The following is a 27,921-nucleotide window of genomic DNA, read 5'->3' on the forward strand; positions in this document are numbered from 1 at the left end:
CTCATGTTGTAAATAGTAAAAGTGGCTGCTAAAACATGGAGACCATCATTCACATTTCTCAAGTATATGTCTGTTGGCATGTTTGCATTTTCAGTTACTGAAGTGTATCCTCTTTCAGAAATACAATCCCAAATTGCAACGGAGCAGACCTGGTGGTTGTGAGAACAGAAGGGTTTTTCCTTTGATGTGGTCTCTGAGCAGTTTCACACACTTGAACACCTGGAAATCAAAACCTCTTAATTCTCTGAACACTTTTCCTGGTAATTTAGAAAAGTCATTGGTTGACCACTTGGCCCTGATCTCTTCTTCTTTTTTTCTTTTCTTCTTTCTCTCTTCTTTCTTCCTCCCTGTCTCCTTTCTTTCTTTCTTTCTTTCTTTCTTTCTTTCTTTCTTTCTTTTCTTTTTCTTTCTTTCTTTTCCTTCCTTCTTTTCCTGTCTGTCTTTCTGTCTTTCCTTCCTTCCTTCTTTCCTTTTTTTTTCTCTTATCATTTCCATTTTCCATCAGCATTTTTCTGTGATTACTACTTCCATGGAAAACAGATATTTTTCTAAATTAATCTAAGGAAAACATAAAATATCATATGCCATGAAGACTATAATTCAAGGGCTTCCAAGAGAACTCAGAAGATCAAATTGCCAGGACAAAGTTTTTAAGCTGGTCGTGCCGTGAAGCTTAGCTGAAAGTTTTGTAGAACGTCTAACCAGGCTGGATCAAGATATTTGTAGAATGAAGTAAGCTCATAGTAACTCCCACTGGTAAGTAACTTTGTTCTATTTTGATCTTGTGAATGAAAAACTTATTGATGCTTTTCAGAAGAAAACAATATAGGATCATCCCAGCATATGGACAGCAGTATTCCAGCTCCAGATCACTTTGTATGGAAACAAAACCACTTTGAAAATGGTTTATTCACTTAACCAGTTGGAGGCGGATTGAAATTCTACTTTTAGGAAACACACACAGAAAATAATAGACTCATATTTGAAATTCAAACATCTGTAGGACCGTGTCTGTGAACCATTGTTGTAAGTTATTGGTTCGTGCTGTTTCTCTTGTAGATGGTCTTTTAAGTGAGAAACGCTTTAAGTATCTCTAGTATTAAGAGTGCCCCTTTCTCTAATAACCTGGAAAACCTATATGATTGCTTTTGATCTCATCTTTAACCAAGTGCAAACAATTTCACTTCTACAGTAAATGACTGTAGAACATCAATAATGCCACTTCATCTTAATACTCTAGCTTCTGAGGAAGTAGGCTGCGACTAGTCAAAATTTGTCCCATTGTGACTCTTGTGATATTGCCTAGAGATGATCCAGTTTAAAGGCATTTGTGAGCTCAGTAAACCACTTCAGCTCCAGAGTCCATCAGAAGTCTGTCTGCATGGTTTATATCCTTGTTTGTTTACATTGCCTCAGCAAACATTCACTGAAGACAGTGTCTATGCTGGATGCTTGAGGTCAAAGGGGCTCCCGACACGGTCCCAACACTCAAAAAGCTGGTAGCCTAGTGGATAAGCATTCTAGATTGTGGCTTGACTGGGCCCCAAGTTTTTTGGCCTGTGGCTGACAGAGATACAGACTGTCTTGGGTTCATCGGCTCTTTTCCTTTCTTATTTTATGTAATACTTATTGCTTATAAAATCCACATGTGTCGTTTAGTGGAAAATTGGGACAGACGAGCCAAAAATTATCCAATTAAAGAGAATAATCATATTAGCTAATATTTATTGAGAGCCAGATAATCACACTGACTGGTTTCAGTGCCTTATCTCAGTCCTCAGCAGTCCTATACAGGAGGTCCTTATTCCAGTTTCACAGATGAAGGACTTGAAGCTCAAAGAAGTTGTTATTTGCCTAAAGTCACATGGCAAGTTACTGTGGCAAAGTTTGGGACCCAATAGACACTTGTCCATGCTAAAGAGCATGGTTTAGACCGTTACGTGCTATTAGAAACAGCAAGCTGTATTTTTATTTCTGATTATTTACTCTTCTGAGCCTGACCTCATAAATTGACTCTTTAGTCAAGCGCTTAACTAGTAATAGCTCATAATTTGTATTACTCTTCACACAGAAAACAATGTTTCTGCTTCTATCATGGCTCTAAAATTGCCTCTCTTCCCCGCCCCACCCCCCACCCCCCACCAAAGATCCAGTAAGTCATGTTGAATACACACGTTCGTTAGATTTTCAAAATGTGATTCTTAGGGTATTGCTATAAAATGACAAGTCCTTTCCACACCATCGCATTCAGTCTTCTTTCCGCATCGGCATTAAGTGCGCCGGAAACACTGACTCGGGCAGGACAGCTGGAGCAGGTGGCCTACATGCAGGACTCGGCTGCATGACCCACAGCTGTCTTTCCGCTCAGGCCGGGACAGCGGCAGAAAGACCAGACCAGACAGGATCCTCTGATGAGCAGCTCAGGACTTTACATCAGTGCCCTGGAAACTCTTAGGGTAATTTCAAGTTCAAAGGAACAGTCTTTCAACAACAAATTAGTTAAGTGACCATAATTAAGATTTCAGACTCTGTAACAGTTCATCTGGCTACTATCGTGGGAATGGGATTCTGGAAAGAACTGCTTTACAGTCAAACCAGGTCCCTACCCCTCAATACATAGAAACAAACAAGCAAGAAAACCGTGTTAAAAAATTGAACATTCATTCATTATATATTCAAATATATTATTTCTATTTTTGTTCCTCTTTGAAAATTATAGAGGTAGTACCTGTAAATTACACTCTAGGAAAAGAGCTGATCTGATACATGAAAACCTTATGAAAAGAGATTTAGAAGACTCAGCAAAATGTTGAGAAAAGGTAAAACCATATTCTCTGTGGTGGATGAATATGATGGAAAGACAGAGAGGGGTCAGTCCATCCATTCTTGCTGGGTTCATATCTAATGTGATTTTGCTTGTGATTCATCTTTGTTAATATTAGCAGGACCAATTTTTATGTGTTTAAATAGTAAAAAATATAGGCGAGATTTTAAAAGAGGCACAAAGGGAGATTTCTGTAAAAGGTTTTCAGACAGTGGGCTATTATGGATGGGGGATCTACAAAAAAAAAAATCCTCCTCCCAAACCTGAGATCTGGATTACAGGTAAATATTCTTTCATTCTTCCGTATAACGTAGGGAGGGGAGGCGGGTGATGCAGGGGCAGCAGGCTAGGTTCTGGTGCCAGCTCAGCATTCTCGGATTCACCCCCAGTTTGGTCACAAATGGCAGCAGGATCCTTGGAGAGGTAGGTGACTGTGTCCCAGTCCTTGGGGGTAGTTGCCGCCTGAGCTTGCGTGGGCGACATTGACAAGGAGCTAACTTGCTAGAGCAACTGGGGGTCCCTGAGGGGTGGGGATGTTAGGTCCCTGTGGGATTTCTGTGCTGAATATGTGTAAAGATATTTGTATTGCTTATTTGATTCCAAAATAACCAGTAGGAAAGAATGAGCAAAAACTTGATAAACTTGTCATTTTGTCGGAAGGTGATTCTTATCCGGTACCAACACATTTACCTGTGCAGACATAATCAGGAATGTCATACGCTGGGTTTGTTTCTTTCTAAATTCAGGCTAGTAAATGTATTCATTCTTCATTAGCCTTAGAGAGGAATTTTTTTCCTGGATGAGGGAGAACATCTCACAGGGATTTTTTGAGCCTGCAGCATCTAGTCAAAAAAGTTTTCAAAGAATTTTCACAATGCTGGTAAAAGCATTGGAAAAATGAAGAAAAAATGATATATTATGGTTTCCTTAGTGGTTTTGATCACAGGCACAAATAAATTCATAAACTGAAAAAGAAATTTCCGGTCCTCTTTTTTCCAACTGACTATCTACTCGGTGTAATTGCATCAATCCAATTAAAAAATAGTGACACAGTTATAATTCATGAGGTCCTAAAAATATGTTTTTAGGAGAAAGTGGTGCAGACAAAAATGTGAACTTTGAATCTGAATCTGTCATGTTGTGTATAATTATCCTTCAACCAATAAATTTTGTTTCACTGGTCATTGCTTTCTTAAAATTATAAAAAGAATACATGTCTAAAATGAAAAAAATTGGAAAAGAAAAAATAAAGAAAAAATTGAAATCTCATAGCAACACTTATTACTGTTAACATTTGCTATATTTCCATTCATTCGTTCTGTCAACGTAACAACTATTTCAAGTGGATGTGGTTAGAACTAAATGAAATTAAATATGGAATTAGCTCCGTATAGGTTGGGACATGGTCAGTAATAAGAAAAAAGCCAATTCTTCAGAATTCCAGTTACCACCCACTGCAGTTCTGCATAGAATCAGGAGTACAGAAAAAAATGTATTAGTTACAATCTAGTCTATAGGACACTTAAAACAAATGGTCAGATTTCCAGAATACTTTTAATTTCTAAGACTCACCGTTCAAATCATTGTAAAAATGATTAGAATGTAATAAGCATTACTTCAAATATTGCCAACCTGAGTATAAGATGATCTTTAATTTTTCAGTACAAATACCTGGATGTAAAAAGAGGGGGGGATTTGCAACTCGATCATACAAACTTATAATGACATAGATGCAAAATGAAATATTCATTTATAATATTTTATACCTTTATTGGGTTATACCCACAAATTAAAAAGTATATCTTTTTTTATAATATGAGTTGAGAGATCTGTTTTTTTGTGCCCTCACATTTCATCCAAAATTTTGTTCAGGGCCTCCACATGCATCTACTCCAGAGCAAATTTCTGAGTCATCACAGGATTGGAGTGTCTGTTTTGGGATCTCCTTATGATGATGTCACTGGATATTTTATTGGAAGAGACAATTGCCTATTTATGAAATAAAAGAAAACTACTTATTTCATTTATGCAGTCATATATTTATGCAATGTAAGCATAAAGTATAGAGACTTTAGTTCCAAGTACTATTTACCAAACCTAATAGTAAACTTCTTTATTGTCTTTTACCAGTGTTATCTCTAAAACTAGCAGAAATTGAGTTTATTTCAGGCTGATATCTTGCCAAGTAGTACTGTTTCATCAAAGTAGAATATTGGAAGAAGCTCTTTTAATATGAGAGGTTGCCCCAGACTGAAACATAAGGCAACCCCTGTTTTGTGAGGGATGATGTTGGGAATGGAAGATTCACCTTATTCTGTGGAGTCTCAGTGTGTTTGAATATCACGTGTTTTGTGTCTCTATCACGGAGTGGGATTAGCAAACATCTTCTCCCATTTTTCATGTCACCTTCGGGTAGACCATCCTAAACTATCAAGCTCTGGGGCAGAAGGAAAATCAAGCTCTAATGCACAAACTGTTTCTCATATACTTACACTGCTTATTTCCAGAATCTATTTGAGAAGACCTAAAATAAAATATAGTTAGGCCATGAAATAAAAATAAAAGATCAAAAGCACTAAAGAAAACAGAGGAAAAATGGTCCATGGTTATCTAGCAAGAAACACAGGGTAAACTTTTATGTTCAAAGGTAGGAGAAAAATGTGATGGAGTACATACTTTTTATTAACTGGTAAAATGAGGCACCACAAACTCTCAAATATGTTGTGTCTTTCCACCACAAAATGAGAAAAGTACTTCAGTGCATGAGTCCTTTAGGGGGAATATGAAGTGAAATAGTGGGCATTGCTTTCCATATCCATTTTATAAAATGGAAGAAATGGTCTTCAAACAAATGCATTAGATGCTACAACTGCATCATTACTGTGGGCGCCATGACATTTAATGTCATTCACAGATGGTGACCTTCAGCAGACATAGGCAGGTGACAGCCTAGGGATCTAACGTGACAATAGGAGGTTTGGAGGACCGGGCAACCAGCCATTGATCTGGTCATTTGGCCATGAAGGCCCAGTGTGGAGATTCAAGCCAAACTTTGGGCATGATCTGGAAGGAAGTCAGTTTGAGGTAGAAATTTCTGGTGAAAGCTTGGAATGCACATAGATTATGCCAGTGGTGGGAAAAGAGTCATTTGCTTTGGACCACACAGGTGAAGCATTTCCATGAACTGACCCCATATTACTAGGCTTTAGCCAATGTTCCCTTTGACTTTTTGAACACTGGAAATGCAGTGGACAAGACAAGTGATTGCCTATTAACTGGTGTGTCAAAGTTACATTTCCAGTGGTGATGACTTAGTGAATTCCAGACATAGCAGAGCAACCTGGGGTGCAAATGAAGGAATGAGTCTCCATGTTTCATTGGCATAGATCTAATTGGCATCCCCAAATATTGTCTTCCCATTAGTAAGGGAAGGTTTGGTCCCATGAGATTAAAATGTGTTGGAGCACACAATCAACACAAACAATTGTTATTAATAATGGTAGCAATTATAATCTCCCCGTGCCATAGCAGGTTTGATCATATAGCTTTCCAGATCTTGTTTCATATTCGACTCGCTTCAGCACCTGGTGGAGTGTTGAATTGATCCACACTAACATCATCATTTTAAAATAAACAAAGTAGCAAAGATTTTAATTTACTTGATTTGTTCATCCACAGAACTTGTTATAACCAAAATGAATCAGGGGGCACCTGGGTGGTCCAGTCAGGTAAGCATCTAACTTGGCTCAGGTCATGATTTCGTTGTTTGTGAGTTCAAGCCCCAATCGGACTCTCTACTGTCAACTTGGAGCCAGCTTCAGATCCTCTGTCTCCCTCTTTCTCTGCCCCTCCCCTGTTCATGGGCTCTCTTTCTCTCTCTCTTTCTCAAAAATAAATAAACATTAAACAAACAAATAAAAAACCCCAAATGAATCAGAATCTGAATCCTGGTCTCTTCAAGTGGAGGCCATCATAGTTCACTGAATTCAAAGAACTCAGAGAAGATAAATCCACTAAAGATTTGATATGGGTGGAATCACTGTGAAATTATTTTATTATTTTATTATTTTATTTTATTATTTTATTTATTTTATTATATTATTTTATTATTTTATTCTATTTTTAAGGTTTATTTATTTATTTTGAGAGAGAGTGGGGAAGGGATAGAGAGCAAGGGAGAATGAGAATCCCAAGCAGGCTCTGCACTGTCAGGGCAAAGCCCGACGTGGGGCTTAACCCCATGACCTGAATCGAAATCAAGAGTCCGACGCTTAACTAACTGAGCTACCAGGTACCCCTATGGAATTATTTTGTAAAACTTTTTAGTGATGGAACATTTGTTTTCATAGGTAAGTAACAGAAGATGGCAATTTTTTCAAGATAAAAGAAAGAAGGCAAGAAACAATCAAATTGGAATAATATTTAAGAATGTTTAGAAAAAAGAGGATTGGGATGGGGCTTAGATGTGGAAATCTTAGGAGAGATTTTAATATCAATTCTTATGGTAAAGGTCAGCATAGACAACATTGTGCAAATACTGTAATAGCGTCTGACTTTGTGTCCATGTGGACTATAATAAAATGCTCACATACAACATGTGTAATTGTCATGAAAGCCCATTTGGCCCAAGAATGAAGTTGATCATGGGGCGCCTGGGTGGCGCAGTCGGTTAAGTGTTCGACTTCAACCAGGTCACGATCTCGCTGTCCGTGAGTTCGAGCCCCGCGTCAGGCTCTGGGCTGATGGCTCAGAGCCTGGAGCCTGTTTCCGATTCTGTGTCTCCCTCTCTCTGCCCCTCCCCCGTTCATGCTCTGTCTCTCTCTGTCCCAAAAATAAATAAACGTTGAAAAAAAAATTTTTTTTAAAAGAATGAAGTTGATCATGTTAGGTAAGTTTTGTGAGTTGACACATTTCCTTTTCTGATGGTGAAATGTCGCTGTCGGAGAGCTTGGGCTTTGGACTCTGGCTGACCTAGAGGTCTGTTTCCACCACTTACTGCATATGTGAACTTGGGTGACTATCTTCTGGCCTCAGTTTCCTAAGCCATAAGATGGGATAACAATATGTATTTAGAAGGGGTAGACCAGAATTAAATGAGACTGTGAGTAAAATATTTGGCACATTGTCTGTGAGACTGTGCCAATAGGTACGAGATAGAGGTTGCCCCATTTTGAACCTAAAGGGAGAATTGTATCCAGTATGGAGGATGGTCTGTAGCCAATCATCCTGACAGAGAAGAAATTTGCCAGGGGCCCCAGCTGTACATTTTATTGCTCCAATGGAAATTTAGCTTAGCGTCCACCAATACATGAAAGACTTGAATTTAGAGGTGTTTGTGTCTTTTTAGTGGACTTTTTCCTCTTTTAGCAACAAAAATGAAATTAAGACGTATTTTTTTTGTATTTTTGTAGTTGTTCTATATACATTAAATTTACCCTTTACCTTAATTGGTATCATCTCTAACACAAACAAGTGTGGGCCTCATGCTTGTTTTTATTAGAAAAACAATTAAAGATTGAAAACTATTAAATTAAAAAATTAAAATTTAAAAAAAATTTAAAAAAATAAAAACTATTACATTAAAAAATTAAAAAACTATTAAATTAAAAAAAATAATTAAAATGTACTGAGAAATAGAGTTACAGTATGTACTTCTTTTTTCCAATATATGAAATTTATTGTCAAATTGGTCTCCATACAACACCCAGTGCTCATCCCAAAAGGTGACCTCCTCAATACCCATCACCTACCCTCCCCTCCCTCCCACCCCCCATCAACCCACAGTTTGTTCTCAGTTTTTAAGAGTCTCTTATGCTTTGGCTCTCTCTACAGTTTGTACTTTTAAATACTTAGAAATGTCATCAATTTGAAATTCATATTTGCCTATGAAATATGTATAATTATTTAATAAAAGAATAATGAGAAGACTAAAATAGAGAAAGTTTGAATCAATATTAATATAAAGGTTTGAAATAACACACTGATATGTGGTGGGTATTTGGTAAATTTATATAGAATTCGTATAGCTTCATCTTCACAAAATACATACAACATAGGCAACTCACCTGAACTCTTTTGATTATGAATGTATGTAAATGTATTGGACAAGTTTATTTAGTGTGCAAACTAGTTTCTATTTTATGCATCATGACAATGATTTTGGCCACAAAAAACACTGTTAGTAAGTTTAAAAAAGAATGTTGAAAGAAAAGACATGTCATACAATTATGGAAAATATGAGCACTAACCATATATAATCAAGTACACTATTTAAGGCTCAATTAACTATCACATTGATAACGTTATGGAAGTTCAAGATTCCTTCTATCCTGAAAAGAATGAAACTTCAAGAATCTAGCTCAGGAAAAGGGAAAGGAGGTAAGCGTCATGTCTTACCATCCAGAAATTTTCTTAACTATGGTTATCAGAAGTATTCCTAAAGAGCCCAAAATTCCTATTATGAAAACTGGAATCTTTAATGTACTGACTGAAGGCGAAAATCATGACAATATCATGTACATTTAGAAATTAATCTTTTTTAGATTCAAAGGGGCACATGCACCCCAATGTTTATAGCATCATTACTGACAATAGCTTTTAAACTATGGAGAGAGCCCAAAAGTCCATTGGCTGATGAAAAATAAAGATGTGGTATATATATATATATATATATATATATATATATATAGGAATAATATAATTTTTTCTAAATATTCTTAAATATCATTCGTGTATATATATATATATATATATATATATATATATAATCAAATATCACTCAGCCATCAAAAACAATGAAATCTTTCCATTTGCAATGAAGTGGATGGAACTAGAATATATTCTGCTAAGCAAAATAAGTCAATCAGAGGAAGACAAATACCATATGATTTCATGCATATGTGGAATTTAAGAAACAAAACAGATGAACATATGGGAAGGGGGTAGAGAAAGAGGGAAACAAACCACAAAAGACTCAATGATAGAGAACAAAATGCAAGTTGATGGAGGGAGGTGGGTGGGAGATGGGCTAGATATGCCCTTGAGAACTATGATGTTTTGTTATATGTTTTGACATCATGTCTGCAGGAAACTCTGGAACCATAATCTGTTAACATTACACCAGTCACATATAACTGTATTCAGCAGGTGAAATCAAAGAAAATTGTGGGTATGACAAGTTCAGCAGGTTTGTAGGACAGATCCAAATTTGGGGTAGATGCTAAGCATTGAAGTATGGTGTCTTTTTAGTCATGTGTCAACTTCTAATGAAATTCCAATATAAAATGTGCCTTTAGTGAACATTTTCTAAAGCAAAACAAAATTGAGACCATCACATTACTTGATAAGGTTAGTATAAGACCATTTCTGAAAATAATAATTATTTAATAGAAGTTTTGGGAATAGTGCCACATTGTTTCTAAATTCAAGGCACTGTAAATAATTTGGTAGTGCAGCTTTAAACATTGTCCTACTCAAAATCTTGGATTGGTTCAAACGTAAGAGCAAGATGATCTACAAAATCAGAAATCAAGGAGAAGAACTTCAGTATCAGAAGCGGGTATGGGATCTGATTTGAAGCTAAAAGTTCAACTTGATAGATTGTGAAGTATGCACGAAAATGGATTCTCATTCAAACAAATGACAGTGTATTGTTTTTAAAAAATTCCAAGTTTTAAACCAGGCTATGCCACTTAGTAGTTACGACTTTGGGCAAGTTACATGACTGCTTGAACCTCTTTTCCCATGGAAAGTAAGAAAATAAGTACCTCATAACCCATTGTGGATGAAAAGCCCTGGTAAGCACTAATCCTATGGCAACTTTCCTTTCCTTATACTCCGTTCAGGGCTGCTTCCAAACCACGCAATGTTTGCATTTCTCTAATAATAGTTTTCATTGCTATTCCATTTTCCTCCACAGATGAACGTCCTGTTGAGAACATTTCCCCAAAGCCTACAATTTTCCTTCCTTCAATTGCTGAAAGAAAACTCCATAAGACTGGAACATATCTTTGTCTTCTTGAGGATTTTTTCCCTGGTGTTATCGAGATATATTGGAAAGAAAAGAATGGCAAAACAATCCTGGAATCCCAGCAGGGAAACACCATGAAAACTAAGGACACATATATGACATACACCTGGCTGACCGTGAGTGAAGAGTCAATGGGTAAAGAACACAAATGTGTTGTCAAACATGATAGTAATAAAGGAGGGGTTGATCAAGAGATTCTTTTTCCTTCAATAGACAAAGGTACGTACATATAAACATGAATATAACCTCCAGAACCCCCTTTTTAAAATGAGAATAGCCCACCTTTTCTGTCAAGTCTTAATGGGAAATAAACAAAAAGAAATGTTTCTTTAATAGTGTTGCCTTTAACGGAGGCACAAATATTTCACTATTACCCCATAGAATTAAAATAGTATGGGCTTTGGAACATACAAAGAAAAAGAAAAATTCACTTAGCCTTTCTTGCCTCACTTTCATCATCTGAAATATGAAGGTCATAATGATGTTTCTGAGGATCACTCTATGGATTAAATGAAACAGTACACATGAAACCACCTAACAACATTGCCCACCATAAATACTCAAAAGGAAAGTCCACTTTAGATAATCTTACTTGATAAGTAAATAAGAACAATTATACATCTTTCAGGAACGTCCTACTCAGTAGTCAAAGTCCCTCTCACTTCAATCTGATCTACTCAAAGTATAACCCAGAAACGTGAGTTATAGGTGACAAAATGCTGCTCATTTGACAAAGCCAGATCGCAGCTCAACAAATAATAGTAATTTGGCTGCTGAGGTTTTAGTATGGTCTTGGGATTTTTAGATTTGAATTTTATATCCCACCATTAGGTGAAACTTGGAAAGTAAGATTGGGTGAAGCTAACGCGTACAAACATTCTCCCATTGTCCACAATGGATGTATTTCTACCACTGGGAAATGCTGCCCAGCAAACAGTTCCCGCCGTCCGAGCGTGCGCCAGGCCTGGGAGGGAGGCGGGATGGACCACTGTCCCCAGGAGGACCACTACATTAAAGTGAATATCCAGGGTCACTCGTGATCCAGTCATGGTATCTCAAAGGAGTCCCATTTTCCAGAAGCTGGACATATTTAGACAGTGTGGGCAGAGCTGAATGTGCTCTGGCCCAGCTGTGATCCAGTAACTCTGTAGACTCAGAAGTCAAGTCCTGAGCATGGACATGACAGACCAGAGCCCCAGAAAGGAACCAGTTTGTGCTTTCCCTGTGGTTAGGCAGGCACTTTTTCAGCAGTGGGGAACAAGCACATAACAGGACATGTGAAGAGCTTTCTGTATACAAGTCTCAATTTCTGAAGTCAGTCTTCATCTTCTTGGGTCTGTTGAAAAGAAAACCACAGACCCCAAATGGTAACACTTAACCTAAGGCCCCAAATCACTAAGACAAGACTACATACCTAACCCAAGTGCAATCTCAACCCCCAGAGCAGTAACATTTAATCAGTGAATATGGGAATTTCCTGGTCAGCACTATGAAGGTTCCCAGTTGACCCCTTTCCCCCTTAGGAGAGTTACATTGCCTAGAAAAATGGATTCCTTGCTAATATTTTCCTTTTCTGCACTCCCTGCGCTATTGTTAAAATCTTTTATTCCCTGTGGTCCTTTGGAGCTCCCCTCTACTTGCTAGATCAGATGCTGCCTGATTCATAAATTGATTAATACAGCCATTAGCTCTTTAACATTTACTTGGTTGAATTTTTGTTATTTAACAGATTTGGTGTCGGTGATGGGATCTGAAATGGACTTCCAGGGGCGATCAGAGACAAGGAGACAGCCAGGGGAGGTAACTGTGAGCCCCTTGAGTTCACTGTCCTCCTCATCATTTTCAAGGGCTGTAGGTGAGTTCCTGTTGGTTCTGAGATTCAATCTCTTTGCATTCAGACTCCTGATCTAATTGGCTTTCCTTTACAATGTGGGTCAGCTTGGGCTGGCAGAGGGTTACTGTCAGAGCCCAGTTGAGCTGGCCTTTTTGTCTGGACCCCACTTGAACTGGCATGTTTGCCTAGAGCCCAAGTGAACTGGCAGGTAGGATCTGTCCAGAGCCAAGGCCCCAAACTTTCTGACCACAGTTTCTTGGATGGAAACTTCCGCAAGTTTCCAGGAGAATTATTGATGGTGTACAAAGAGTCTTCTTGTGGCCAGAAGCCAGTGACATCCCTTGGTTACTGTGCATACGCTAAGGTACACATAATTATTTTTCTTGCTTCTTATAGATAAAGGCTACTGCTAACAGGGATCAGAGACTGAAAAACCCACAAAATTGATGGGCACAATAAGGACTGTTAGACAAAAAAAGACTGTGAGGCAATTAAAGACTATTAGAATGCTCACCACCTCAAGAACATGCCCTTGATAGTATAACTTGGTCAGGGAATAGATTGGACTGGCACCAGTTCACCCATCCACCTCAAGAAAATTTCTGTGCAAAGAGCTATACTTTAAAACACATGGAATCTCCAATTCCAGGACACATCACTTTTGGGTATTAGTTCTGCTCCGAGAAGCCCAAAGTCTTAGCTATTGGGATCCTTACATGCTAAAGGGTCAAGTGCAAGCACCTTCCTGTATACCCGCTTATTTTATGTCTAAAAACTGTAGTCCCAGAAGTTACAGATGTCTAGCAAAAATGGCAAAATCTTACTAAGCTTGCCTTGTGTCCTGAGGAACTAGCTTGATAACCATAAGCTGGAGACCCCAAAACAAAGCCAGACAGAAATGTAGCTACACCTCACTTGTGCAGACATATGGCCGGACTGAAGTGTGGGTTAACTCCATTCAAGGCTAGGGTCCTATGGATCTGCTGCCAGCCCTCAGGGCAATTACAGTCTAGAAATACAATAGCGGGGAATTTTCCAATTAGGGATAAGATCATGTAAGAACTACATTTAAAAGCAAAATTTCTCAAATGAAATAAAGTAGGACACTTCTGTTAATGAGCAAGCAGAAGCCTCTAAAAGATTTAAAAGGTGGTTTCCAAGAAACATTCTTTGGAAAAGGCTAATGAGAAATTAAAGACAGAAGAGGTACTAAAACAAAAAGCTGTCAGACTGACCTAATTCCTCCTCTGCTCTTTGCTCCTTTGAGCAGTCATTCAAGTGCGAATTGGCTTTCCTCTCTGAAAAGACTACTCAGTCATATTAATGGCCTTACGGACACCCCCGTATCTACCTTCAGAGGAGGGTCCCCAAATGAGGCCCTCCCAGAGTTGAGGAACTGGGTGACTTTCTGACACACTGTTACATTAATTCCCTTAAAGAGCCAAGTGGAAATTCTGATAAATACCAAGGTCTGCTGAAGGGTCCTGGGAAAACTGGCAGAACCAGGAAAGGGTGGGAAGTCTTAGCAGAATCAGTTCTTCTGAATCTCTGCCCACATGCCTGGTCCGGAGAGGCTAACAAAATTTCCTGTTGTCCCACCCTTTCCAAATCCACACCCACTGCTTATGGATCCTTCCTCTCCCAGAGACAGCCGTTGCCTCCTTGCTGGTATCATCCTGCCTCACTGCTCTTAGCTCTCTGCCTGCCTGGGACGTGCGGCCGTGGGTTCCCTTCCTCTGGCTGTCACTGTCGGTGATCCTGGATCTGGGGAGGGCAATATCCTTAGATAATATTCACCTTACACCCAAGGGGGGTTATTCCGTCTGCCAGAAATACTTAAAACTGTGCACCCAGAGGGAAGGAAGCAAATTGAGGCTCATGTGCTTGGATAGGTTGGATCAAACTATGTTGTCATTTCACGAAAATCCAAGTTTTGAGACATTGAGAGCAGCTGTCCTGACAAATGTGAACAGAACTAGAAACGCAGCTGAATTCAGAGCTCCCCTGTCCCTTCACCCACCCCCAAACTTCTCCTAGTTCCAGAAAAAGGCTTATAGATGATTGACTTTAGGAAAGCAAAGTCCTTCTTGGAGGAACCTGCATTCTTCCTCTGTCCTCAAAGTGATCTATCTTGTCGCATCTTTGAAAAGTAAACACAGCCCACTGGGGCGCCTGGGTGGCGCAGTCGGTTAAGCGTCCGACTTCAGCCAGGTCACGATCTCGCGGTCCGTGAGTTCGAGCCCCGCGTCAGGCTCTGGGCGGATGGCTCAGAGCCTGGAGCCTGTTTCCGATTCTGTGTCTCCCTCTCTCTCTGCCCCTCCCCCGTTCATGCTCTGTCTCTCTCTGTCCCCAAAATAAATAAACATTGAAAAAAAAATTAAAAAATAAAAAATAAAAAACAAGAAAAGTAAACACAGCCCACAAATTCTTGGGACTGAGGGAAACTAAGGGAAAGAGGCCTTTAAAAAAAATACAAACTGCTAAAGGGTTCTTGTGCCTAAACCCTGGCTCAGTGTCCTTCGTAATTCCAGGGAGGCACCTGGGTGGTTCAGTCAGTTAAGTGTCAGACTCTTGATTTTGGCTCAGGTCATGTCATGGTTCTTGGGATGGAACTCTGCATCCGGCTCCGTGCTGACTGCACGGACCTTGTTTGGGATTCTCAGTCTCCCCCTCTCTCTCTGTGCCTTCTCTGCTCTCTCTCCAAATAAAAAAATAAACATTACAAAAAATTCCAGAGACAAATACAAATCTTAACATTTTCTCCATAAACGCCAGTGACTCTAAGGTCTTTGCAGTGATCTGTGTGTCCATAAATATACGTCATCAATGTGAGATCTTTTCCTCTCCGGATGGTGTCTCAGAAAGATAAAAACTAACCCAAATGCGTTTGAACTTCATATGATCTGGACAAATATCCAGTTGTTGGTTTAAGTAAAATAGACATGTCTTCAGAATTAGCAGCACTAAAATTAAATTATTTCATGTGCCTTGGTTTACATAAGTAGAGTTGATCTCTTACAAAATATTAAAGAAAATAGGTTGAGAGAATGACAGACTTCGTTGTCTCATAAAGTTTTTATGGGTAATTTCAGCAAAAGTGCTAAGAACCAGTACATTGAATAGATATTTTAAAAATATGTATTTCATTTTAAAAATGAAAAATGTTAAATATATTTTTAAATAGTTTCCCAAATCTTTTTGGTAAACTAAATCCTTCAAATTTTACAGTGTTGGCTCAAGTGTAAAAGTAAATTACATTCATTAAATATCTAGATCTTATCTAGATCATTTCCAAGTAAGAGAAAATGCTAAATTATTAGTTAATGAACATAGGTTTACCAACTTTTGGTTTCCTTATTGCAGAGAAACTGAAAATATACATGGACCTATTAGTAAATGTATTTTGTGCTTTACTGGAAGACTGTTTTATGAAGAAATACACATTTCTAGAACTTTTGAAATGTGTACATTAATTTGCCAATCTAAGAATGCTGGTTAACAGTTCACAATTGCTTACATATTAGCTTTCATTAAAAATGAAAGTTTGTAAGAGTTCAGAATTTTAATAAATGTAATTAAGACCACTGAAAATAATAACAGAAACAACTCTGAATGCAAGGAAAGTAAAATGTGTGTTTTTAGTAAGAAAATGTATGAGGAAGGGAAATGTATTTTTTGAGGTATAAAAAAGGACTTTGTCCTAAGGCAAGGCCGGTCATCTAAAGAGGGTAAACTCAGGACAAATTCTGAATTTAAAAGAGAAACTTGTAAAGATTTGTAAAAATGGGATGATTGGGAGCGCCTGGGTGGCTCAGTTGGTTAAGCATCTGACTCTTGATTTTGACCCAGGTCACGATCTCACGGTCTTGGGATTGAGCCCCATGTCAGGCATGGCAACTGGCTCTGTGCTGGGTGTGCTGCCTTCTTGAGATTCTCTCTCTCTCTCTCTCTCTGCCTATCTCCTGCTCATTCTCTCTCTCTCAAAAAGAAAGAAAAAAAGAAAGGAAGGAAGGAAGGAAGGAAGGAAGGAAGGAAGGAAGGAAAGAAAGAAGGAAGAAAAAAAAGGAAAGGAAAAGAAAGGAAAGAAAGGGAAAGGAAAGAAAAGGAAAGAAAAGAAAAAAGAAAAGAAAAGAAAAGAAGAAAGAAAGGGGGGATGTTTGGAAAGGAAAGTTATGTGTGGTCAGGACTAAAATTGGAATGAAGAATTTTCAAATCAAAAATAAGCAGGTGCAGCATTAGATTTGCTTTTCTTTATGTCAAAAGGACAAAGGGTTTTGTGGGTCTGTTTCTTTTCTTTGGAGTTTTGGTCTTCTTAGTCTCATTAACTGGGAACATCCCAAAGGATTTGCTAAACTAATTGGGTATATTTGATAAGCTAAATTACCAGGAAGCATTGTCAAATAAAAATTCATACTAGATGTTCTTTATGTTGTGTTTGTAAGATTGTGGCACATGTAGTTAAAGTCCATTCTGGTTCCACAAAAAAATGGCCCCTCATTGCCAGACGTTTGCTATCCTGATGTTCTTATAACATGGCACCAGTCTGCTTCTGAATCAGGGCATTTAAGATTATTCAAATTATAAATAGACATCAGTTGAAAGACTTCTATAATAAAACAAAACTGTTTACCGTCAATGTCTAACCTGTCAGGCCCGTAACCCTGGAAAAATTGTTCTTGTCTCCAGAAGCTTCAGACCTCCTCCCTGGGGACACTTTGAACACCTGCAGCTTCACTTTACATGCTACCACTTACTGTGGCTTGTTAACATGCGCTTGTTACTGTTTGTACATTTTCTGGAAGGGTTAAAGCCTTTCCCTGCTGAGAGGCTGATGCCCTCACTAGGGCAAAGACAGTGTTGAAAATGGGTATCCCCCTTGGGGCGCATCTTCTGTGCGCTCCAGGGACCAAGTCTCCTACTTCACCAGGCAAATCATAGGCGCCTTCAGGAAAACCTTGTCCACTTCTTGGAAAGCTCTCAGTGTACAATCTTCTGCTGATCCTTGTGTCTCATGCTAGTCAGACCAGCTACTGTCTCCAATGTCTTATGCTCAAGCCGGTCATCAACAGGTTACAGAAGCTTTCCTGAATCGTAATTAAAAGGATCCTGTCGGTCACAGTTTACAGCCTGATGATTAGGTATTTTAGACACATCATCAGAGTAAGAGAGCCACTGAACTCCAGTAGAAGAGGGACCTTACCGAGTGCTCCTGCTATAACACTCAGGTGCACATCACACAGCTACAGAAGTCTCCACCTGTCACTGGGTCTTACACAGACACTGGACATCTCTGAGTCAAACTGAAAGAAAGTGATGTAGCTGACATGCAGGTAGGGTGTTTTTGCCCAAGACAATGGATCAAGATCTCACACTTCAACCAAATGTGAAACCTTTTTGCCTTCTTTTCTTTCCAACGAACGGCCTGGAAAGATAACTCCCTCATCTGTATCTCCCAGGTCACAGCCAAGGGGGGTGAACTCTGGAATTGAGAGCAGCCTTTTATTTCTGGCTGGGAGAAAATCTAACACTGGTCTTAACTTTTCTCAAGCTAAATAAGACATCTCATTGGTTGACGTCCCTCAATTTACATCCTGAGTTAGAAGGGACCTCCCAGGAAGTTTTCACGACCAGGATTCACTCCTTTGGCTGGGCCTTACTTCCCTGGTCAGGGATCAATGTAAGGGAGATGTGATCAAGACCTTCTGTTTCATTCTGAAAATTGTTGCAGAATCTCTTACTAAAGCAATGGCTGCCCAACAAAAATCCTTAGACTCTGGCCAAAGTAATTCTTGAAAATAAGATAGCCCTTGATGATCTCTTAGCTGAGCAAGGCTGGGTCTGTGCTGTAGCCAACACTGCCTGCTATTCCCGGATTAACACTTCTGGGGAAGTTAAAAGTCAATGGCATTCGATCACTGAGCAAGCCACTTGGCCTAAATGAATGATTCCTTCCGCAAGGTCTTTATTACTTATGTGATTTTCATTGCTTTGAGCCTTGGGAAGCATGGCTTCAAATTGCACTCCAAACATGAAGAATTATCCTGTTTATTGTAATCACAATATGCTGTCTGGTGCCTTATGTTCTCTCAAAAGCTTTAAATGCAAGTTCAGAGCTGGTAACCTGCAAACTAATGATCTCTCTAAGATTAGAATGTCAGAAGAAAAAAAGAAAGAAAGAAAGAAACAAAGAGAACAGAATGACCCTCTCCATTCCCCTTATGAGAGTGACCTTGCAATAATAATGTTCTTTGCTAATAACCTTTTTCATTCCCTATCTTTAAAAATCTCCCCATTTCTGTGCCTCTTTGGAGCCCCTCTCTACTTGCCAGATGAGATGTTGCCCAATTCGTGAATAGATCAATCAGATCTTTAAAATTTACTCAAATGAATTTTTGTGATTTCACAGATTATTAGTGTGTCCAATGATCAAATTAGGGCCACACATTACCTTCGCTTTCAGCTGGACTATGATGAGAGCACATGAAATTATGTCAGTAACAACGCTTGATCTTGAAAGCATAACATGAATTAATTTTTTTTACTTTTTGTTTTTTATTAAACATTTTTAGGTATATTTATTTATTTTGATGGGGCGGAGAGTGCAGAGAGAGAGGGGGACAGATGATCAGAAGCAGGCTCCATGCTGACAGCAGAGAGCCCGACGCGGGGCTCGAATCCACCAACCATGAGGTCTTGACCTGAGCCAAAGTCAGACACTTAACCGACTGAGCCACCCAGGTGCCCCACGGATGAATTTTTTCATATACTTATTGTATTTATTTATGTCCTTCCTTATAACTAACTAAAACGATCACACAGGCAGCCCTAATTTTTTAGCTCTGTAGCTAAGAAACAGAAAAGAAGCAAATGAGCACAGCATAAATTTAATGTAACCATTGGGCTGAAGTATCCTCTTAAGTTTTGATTTCTCTAGTGATTGGAGAAAAGTAAAAGGTATAGTAAGTTCCATGGTGATGTGTATGATGAGGGAGAAGTTCCTGTTTTATGACGTGTCTTACTTGGCACCTATTTCTGAAATGAATGTTTCCCAGCATCTTCTCATGACCACAAAGCTAATGGGGCATTTCTGTTAATGTAATTCTGCAGCAGATTTCTAGTGCTGTTTCTTGGAAGTTTTTGGTTAGTTGTTGTTGTTTTTGAAAAAAGCTTTATGTGTGTGTGTGTGTGTGTGTGTGTGTGTGTGTGTGTTTATGATATATATACACGAAAGAACAAAACAATGGAGTGATTCCAAAGGCAGATAAAACTCATCTTGTCCATGTTTTTAACCAACCACAATTAGGAAAGAGCACCTAGGACACACACAAATTTTATTATGAAAATTGTTACCCACATGACTTTATGTTGATCAATGCATGATGATAAGAGATTTTTATTGATCTTTTTTAAAGTTTTTATTTTAATTGCAGTTAGTTGATACACTTACAGGCTATATTAGTTTCAATATAAAGTCACTGTATGGGAAAGAAAGAGATCTTTAAGAACTTTAAAGTCAGCTCTTGAAGATCTTTTAACATTTAACAGGTTTATACTAACATGTTCCTTCTTGGGATTTACCCAAAAACTTATGCCCTAAACCCATTTTTTAAATAGTGCACCAAAATAAGATTACGCTCACCAGAACAGAAAAAGAATCAACCAAAATTATCTTTCACCTCTCTTTCTGCATGCAATTGTCAATGATCTTTTTAAGGAATTTTGTCTTTGTATGTATGTCGTGCTTTTTTTTTTAAAACACTATAGAGAAATACAACTGTCACCTCACGTTTTATATATTCAGATGGCTATCAATGTGACTTGACCTGTCATTCTATCTTTGCACTGAGGTGCTGAGCTTTTCAGATATCTGGAAGGGATGATGTCTAAGAGTCCACAATGGTGCAGTTATGTTCTATTTCTATGGACTGTTTTACAAGGCACTTCCCACATGCTGTAACTCATCTAACCCCCCACAACCATCCCTGAGTGCTGGCTCTGCCCATCACTGGCACAACTCTCCATAAGTTATTTAAACCCTCTAAACCTTATTTCCTTGTGTGTAACATGGAGTCCTCCAAATTCAGTTCACATCACTGGCACTGGGGGATCAGATGAGATAATGCACATGAACCTTTGGCATAAGTGTCTGGCACAGTAATAATCACTCAATAGGAACTGGTTTTCATCAGGATTATTGACATGTCCACAAGCACAACCACTCCACAAAATGATATGCGGGAGTTGGGCATTGTGGGGCGTGCGTGACTTGAAAGGTAGGACTGATTTCTTTGCTTGATGGAAAATTTACCTAGAACAGACTCCTTCCAACATGTAAGATTCTGCTGTGGATCCTAGGGTCGGACGCATTTATTTTGGTAGCAACCCTTCAGGTCAGCAGTGGGTGCCGAGGACTGTACGACAGCCACTGCTTCTGGTTATTTCTCCATCCAACAAGTATTTATAGAGCACCTGCATCACAGCAGACTCTGTGCTAAGAGCTATGAGCACAGAAGGAAAACAAGACAGTCTCAAACATTACCTGCTAGTTGTGAGAAAAAACCATTCATCATTCAAGAACTTCAACATCTCCATGTGCAGAAATACAATGTATGAATTGATCTACTGAACTACGTAGAATCAGACCAACCCTTTCTGTAATTGTGGGCTCATATTTATAATAACTCTTTCTTCTCTGATGACAAATTCTATCTGTCATCTATGTATGTATGTACGTATGTACCTATCCATCCAGCCACAACACAGCCACGTGCCAATTAATGGATATGAACAATCAAATAATATTTGCTATTATTTCTTGCAGAGCTCACTGCTGTTAACTCTACAGAAGCTTCTTTGAAAGACGAAAATGGTAAGTTTGTCTATATGCTTGCGTTTATGTTATGCTATAGCATTTTTTCCCTCACAATCAGGTTAACTTTTTTTTTTTAAGGTTTATTTATTTTTGAGACAGAGAGAGACAGAGCATGAACGGGGGAGAGGCAGAGAGAGAGGGAGACACAGAATCGGAAGCAGGCTCCAGGCTCTGAGCCATCAGCCCAGAGCCCGATGCGGGGCTCGAACTCACGGACCGTGAGATCATGACCTGAGCTGAAGTCAGATGCTTAACTGACTGAGCCACCCAGGCGCCCCTCAGGTTAACTTTTAAACTTCCCTGACTTCAGATAGAAACCTCACAATGGTTGGATCTTCCAAAATAGACTGAGTGATAATTTAAGTCAATCCATCATTTCCTGGGGATCATCTTCACACAGTAAATGCAGGTTTGGGAATGAAAGGACCATAAAGTAGGGGTGCAGCAAGGGCCTCTGAAGTCTTTCAGCAATGGACTTCATTCACTTCTGTGGCCTTTGTTTCTACTGACTATGGAAAACATGATATCGAGTTGCTTCTGGAGTTTTTTTTAAGCCTTTGTTCTTGCTCATAGTTAATGAATGAACTGACACTGAGAGGTTCCCGTTCAGAAGGCATTGCGTGCACTGTGAGTGCCTTTTGTTTAATTCTTAATACTCACCATGGAAGATTTTATTCCCATTTTACGCCTGAGGGCAATGAGCTAAAATTAACGAAATCTCTTGCACCATGCCACACAATGAGATCTGGAGCTGCAACCCAGAACAACTGAATCCAGAGTTCATATACTAACTCAATTTTTATTCTCCCTCTAAGTCCAAAGCCAAGGCCTTGAGACAGGCTGCACCCTTTGGAGATGCCACAGACTGGATTTTCACCCCAATTGTTTCGTTATTAGTTGCATGAATATGGGCACATTACTTACATTTGCTGAGCCAGCCAGGAATAACATAAATAATGCCTGAGTTAGCAAAGCCATAGGAGCACATATGTGGAATGTCTAGCATTGGGTATCTCATTTAACGGACACATTGTAAGTACTGGTTTCTAGCCCTTTATTCCAACATATGTGGGAAAGTAAGAAAATGACATGGAGCGTTGGCTATAGTCTTGCTGATCTGCCCTCCGAGTCCAATATCAAGGGGCCTCTGGACCTTATATAACATATTACCTGACCAAGGGCAAGGAGTTTTGATCGCATCACCCCTTGAGGTCCCTTTCACACCAAGTGCTAATAATTTTGGGGTTCTGACTTTGTGGAGATAAAGCCTTGGCCTTGTGGTTCATTGAGTAGCCAGCCTGGTCCATCATTATTGTCATTAATTATTTCTGACATCATGTATTTCCTGTTACACTTCGAAGGATATGAAATACTATAGTCCTATAACATAATAGCTAGAATGATAGATACTCAGGGAGAAAAGGGAACGAGTTTGATCTCCTAAAGTTGCAGAGAAATTGAATTAATCCCTTACTTCCATTTTATGTAATGCCCTCTTAACACAAACCTCTCACCCACCCCGCCATGAACACCACCAAATTTCCATGATTTGTACCATTGCTAGGAATCTCACTGAATGCACAACATGTAATGGCTGAGATCCTTCAAAATAAACAATTCAGCTTTATATCTGTACTTAATCATTTGATATCTTGGATAGGTATTACGTGAAGTGATGCAGAATTACACAGTAACTGAGGATATGTGCTTGAACATCATGTTCCTGGATTTGATATTTGGCTCCTGGTACTAATGATAGAACACTAGGCAATTACTTCTATATCCTCAATTTATTTTTAAAATGGGAATGAAAATAATAATCTCAGAGGTTATTGACAATTAAATAAGATTAAAGTTTTGCATGCGAAGCTCTCAAGTAAGTGGTGGTGAATTTGTGGTCAATGGACATTGGCAATTATTCTTACTTCGAGACATAGTCGAGGTGAGGAAGTGCTAAGAGCTCTTTATCACCAATGATCTTTTCCATTGGATTCGCTCATTAAAAATGTGACTCTTCCTTTGAATATGTGGGAATGTTCTAAGTCAACATCTCAGAGGTTGGTGATTGAGTTGACCTGCAAGCTGGATTCTGAATTGTCCTGGTGGTGGTGGTAGTGCTGATGGGGGTGTAGATGTTTAATGTCGGGTTGTGGTGGTGTTGGGTGGTCACTTCAACCCAGGTCATCTGAAATGTATGCTGTCAACCCCTCTCTCATGTAAGTCCTCGCCTTTCAAAAACACAGGTGAAACTAACCGATGGCTTCCTTTAGACCCCCTGCAGCTGCAGCTCGTGAACACCTCTGCCTACTGCACCTACCTCCTCCTCCTCATCAAGAGCATGGTCTACACTGTCATCACCGCCATCTGTCTGCTTGGGAGAGCGGCACTCTGTGACAATGGGAAGAGTTCCTGACCCGTGGTGGCACAGGGTCCATGTTTCTCCATTGACTGTTGTCACTAAAAGTGTCTGCTGTGGGTCTAGCGGGGCTTTCTTTCTGGGTGGTTCATTTCAGTTCACACGTTGTCTTTTTCTATGTGTCATCATTGCAGAATGGGTTTGCAAACTCCTGGGCAAACAGGAAATGTTACTCTGCACCAAGAACAGACTCTGCCATGAGTCAGGGGCGGGGCCGGGGGGCACCCACGGGGGCTTCAGCACCGCTCTCTCCTTCTTGCCCACCAGCTGGTCAGCCACCCAGCACCCTCGCCTCTGAGTACACTTGGCGTGCAGCTTCCATAGCGTCCCCTGGGGCTCTGTATGCAGATAACTGCCTGGAGGCCTTTTGTTTTACATTTCTGGAAGCTGCCATCTTTGCTACCTGAGTTTTGTTCTGTTGTTCATAACAGGCATAATAAAAATAATCAAAAGTGTACTTTTATCTCTGTGTTCTTTCATTTGGTGAAATCTGAGAGGCTAAGGTAAGGAACAGCATGACAACTGAGCCTTCAAATTCAGCATTGGTTGTAATCATGGCCAATTCCACATTTCTAACTATTTCCCTGAGAGAGTCCTTGTGATGCCTTCTTTGGGGCTCTAGCCCCGGGCGAGCCACTGTCAGTGAAGGGCTCAGGTTATTCCTTAGCAGATTCAGACTCATTTGGTTTAAGACACTCTGGTGGCCACAGTATCACATGTCACGTGACAGGTGGGTATGTCAGACCTAGACCAGTGTCTCACATACGCCATGTTTCCTGATGTCATAGGAACCCCAGGACAGCTGCACTAACACGGGAAAAGTAGGGTGGTGGAGATGTTAAGTGCTTGGACTCTGAACCTCAAGTGCTTGGATATAAATTTTGGGTCTATAGCTATTTGAACACTCCGTGCTGTAATGTTGTCATTTGTAAAATGGACTTACACTGACACGTTTCCTGGAGTTGTGTGGATGTGATGAGTTTTTATTTGGGAAGTTCAACAGCATCTACTGCAGGCAGCTCTACTTTAGAAATAATAGAGAACACACGCACGTACACACACACACACACACACACACTAAGTATGACACTCATTTATATATGTGTGTGTATTTCTACAAGCATGGATGTACAACAAAATGTTCAATGTGGTAGGTGGGTAAAAAAATAAATGTTTTTCTATTTTCGGTAATGAATGCACCTAAAGTAAAAACTTGTATATGTTAGAATGAAAACAATGCCTCATTTAAAATTGGAAGGATTTTTTTTTTATTTACAATTAGTTTCAGTTTCTGTGAAACAGCTGCTTTTGGAATCCAAATACAGGTTCCCAAGGGGAAATAACACAAGACCCATCAGATATAAGGAAGAGGAAATCTAATTTTCTACACCTTGATTCTCGGGTTTTGATCAGACCTCTTTAGGACAAATACCCGGGCCTCTACCTAGAAATCTGGAACTGATCTGGAACTGTTTCTGCATATGGAAAGCACAGAGGCAAAGGGGAAACTAGCAAATGACCCAGAGCCGTGTGGGCTGATTTCAGTGCCAGGCACTCCTAGCCAGTGCCCCCTGTGGCTTCCAATCCTCAGCCCCTCCCTTCCCCAACCCGACCTGGGCAGCCCTGCGGGCTCTGCTCTGCACTGGCAGGTGCAGAGAGGGGGAGGGTGGTGGTGCAGGGGACAGTGTGGGGAGCAGGAAGGGGCTGCTGTTTTGTTTTCTCAGGGTTTTTCTGGTCTATGTGCTCTGTCAAATGTGGTTGATTCGTGGAAAAGGCTTGAAGTCAAACCGGCCCCTACTGGTTGGGGCTGTGCAAGCGGTGGCTGGGGTGCTGCATGATAAAATAGGGGCAGTTACACCACAGCCAACTTTGCTCACTTCCAAAAGGTCACAGCTAATGAAAGAAAAATCCATCTACACACACGCATACGATTGCTGCCAAACATACTCTTATCCTGTGGGTGAGTGCCAGAGTCCTGCTCCAGCAGGTCCAGGGGTTCCCGAAGGAAGAACGGCGTTGGTGAAAATAAAACAAAACTAAAATAAAAAACTAAAACTAAAATAAAAATGGACACAGACAACAGCAGTGTGTTGAACTGGCCGATTTATTGCAGTAAATGTGGCGTTCTATATGCTAGCCATTTCCTTGTAGCATACGTCATCTATGGTTTTCTAACATCACGTAATTTAGAAAATGTTCCTATGTGTAAACAACCTTTAAGAAATAACATGGCGATTTTCCCCTAACTTTCCTGCATACCCTTGGATTATTGATTAATTTCTTACATTATTCCATTATGCATCTGCGTTTATCTATAATCTACAAAGCATTCACTTTGCTGTTCTCGTGAAAGGCCCTCCATTTCTCAACACCTCAAGTGGAACAGTTACAGGGACATGACCTCCTAACCACATGAGGCCAGAAGAACAATGTGTTTGCCTTGGTCCGAGGTGCCAGGAGGGGCCGAAAAAGCCTTAGAAACCCATGCCCCATACATTCTCAGAGAGACAATGCACCTAGGAGCCAATGAACCATTCTGTACCTCAACCCACTAGGTTCAGTCATCATCTGGAATGCCTCCGGGGGGCCAGGTGGGCCTAGGGGTTGAAGTCAACTGTGCCCAGAGATACACTCCTTAGTTGCCGGAGTGAGGCTTTCAAATCCATATGTCTCTCCTTTACAGGCCCTCTTGCTGGCAAATGTATGAGGCTATCCTTCCTGTAAGTAGAGGAGTCTCCATAGGGGATGGCAAGGGCTAAATGTAAGGCCTCACAATTTCTTGAGGAACCTTATTTTCTTCCCTAATGGTTCTTTTCCCAGGAGGCCTGCTGAGGGCAATTCCACAACAGACAATACCCCAGGTAGTTTTAAGGCCAAATTACCTAAAGCGGGAGTCCACAGCTGGGGCCCTGCCACTCAGGCTGGGATAGCTTGGCTTCCAGCAGAGTCTGAAGACATTTCACCTGCTTAGAGTCATGTAAGTCAGTAAAGGAGCTTTGACTCAAATCCAAGTCTAACAGAGTCCAAAACCCATCACAGCATCCACTGCATATAAGTAGAATTCCATGTGTACATATAGTTTCTTTTAAGCTCTAAAAAGTAAACAGCCATAAAGGAAATTCCAAAGAAGTTGCAGAACTCGAGAATTTCTCTCACATGCCAGTAAGCAAAGAGCATAAGCTATTCTTGAAGAGCAGTCATTCGGGTGACAGTGCTGGACTCCTGAACGTCGTAGAGATTCTTCTAGCACTGCTGAATTAGTAGTAGTTTGCTTTTTGTGATGACCAATAGTTTGGAGGTCATAACGGCAAACGTTGATCCCTTAAATAATACCAAATAACCTATTGAATGTCAAACACTGCACATATTCATTCCTTCCTTGCAAGCATAAGTAGGTATTACTCATCCCATTCTGCGGATGAGACAGAGGTGTATTTGAGCTTGCCTAGCTGAGAAAGAGCACAGCCAGAACTTCGAGTCGGCCAGGGTCTCATGGCCTGTGCTCTAAGTAAACTTCTTGGATGTTTGCGATTCGGGGCTTAATTTCTGTCCTCAGTGAGCTGTTGCTTTGAATGCAAAATGTGATGTGGTTCTACTTCCCTCTTTTTCTCAATATTGTGCTTCCTGCTTAAAAACCGTGGGACTTTGCTTGTTACTTACGCTGACTTCTTGCACCCCCTGCTGGCCATTGCAGGTATGTCCTACACTTTATAATCCCTGGATTCCCAGCAAGTGAATTCTCTTACAGGAAAGCCTCAGTTTAGTGAGTGGAAGAGCCCAGAAATACCAGGCAGGAGACCTCTTTTTCCACTTGTGTACTCGGTGTGCTTGGGAGTTTTAGGTAAGCGGCTCCTTCTTGTAAAATCCCCATTTCTTCAGGCACAAGTGAGAATTGTCTGATATGTCTGGTGTCCTATGTACTTGTGAAATCTACAGAGAATTGCTT

General features: G+C 40.0%; 1 gene segment (V, D, J or C); it reads left to right on the forward strand.

Moving 5' to 3' along the window:
- Positions 1-2,806: 2,806 nt before the first annotated feature.
- LOC106980665 (T-cell receptor gamma chain C region C10.5-like) lies at positions 2,807-24,432 on the forward strand. The segment is given in 6 exon segments: positions 2,807-2,819; positions 2,971-3,105; positions 10,743-11,072; positions 12,583-12,708; positions 21,509-21,556; positions 23,830-24,432. Coding segments are annotated over 6 exon segments (795 nt in total).
- The last annotated feature ends 3,489 nt before the right edge of the window (positions 24,433-27,921 follow it).

Source organism: Acinonyx jubatus, chromosome A2 (assembly GCF_027475565.1).
Source record: "Acinonyx jubatus isolate Ajub_Pintada_27869175 chromosome A2, VMU_Ajub_asm_v1.0, whole genome shotgun sequence".
Taxonomy (NCBI): Eukaryota; Metazoa; Chordata; class Mammalia; order Carnivora; family Felidae; genus Acinonyx; species Acinonyx jubatus.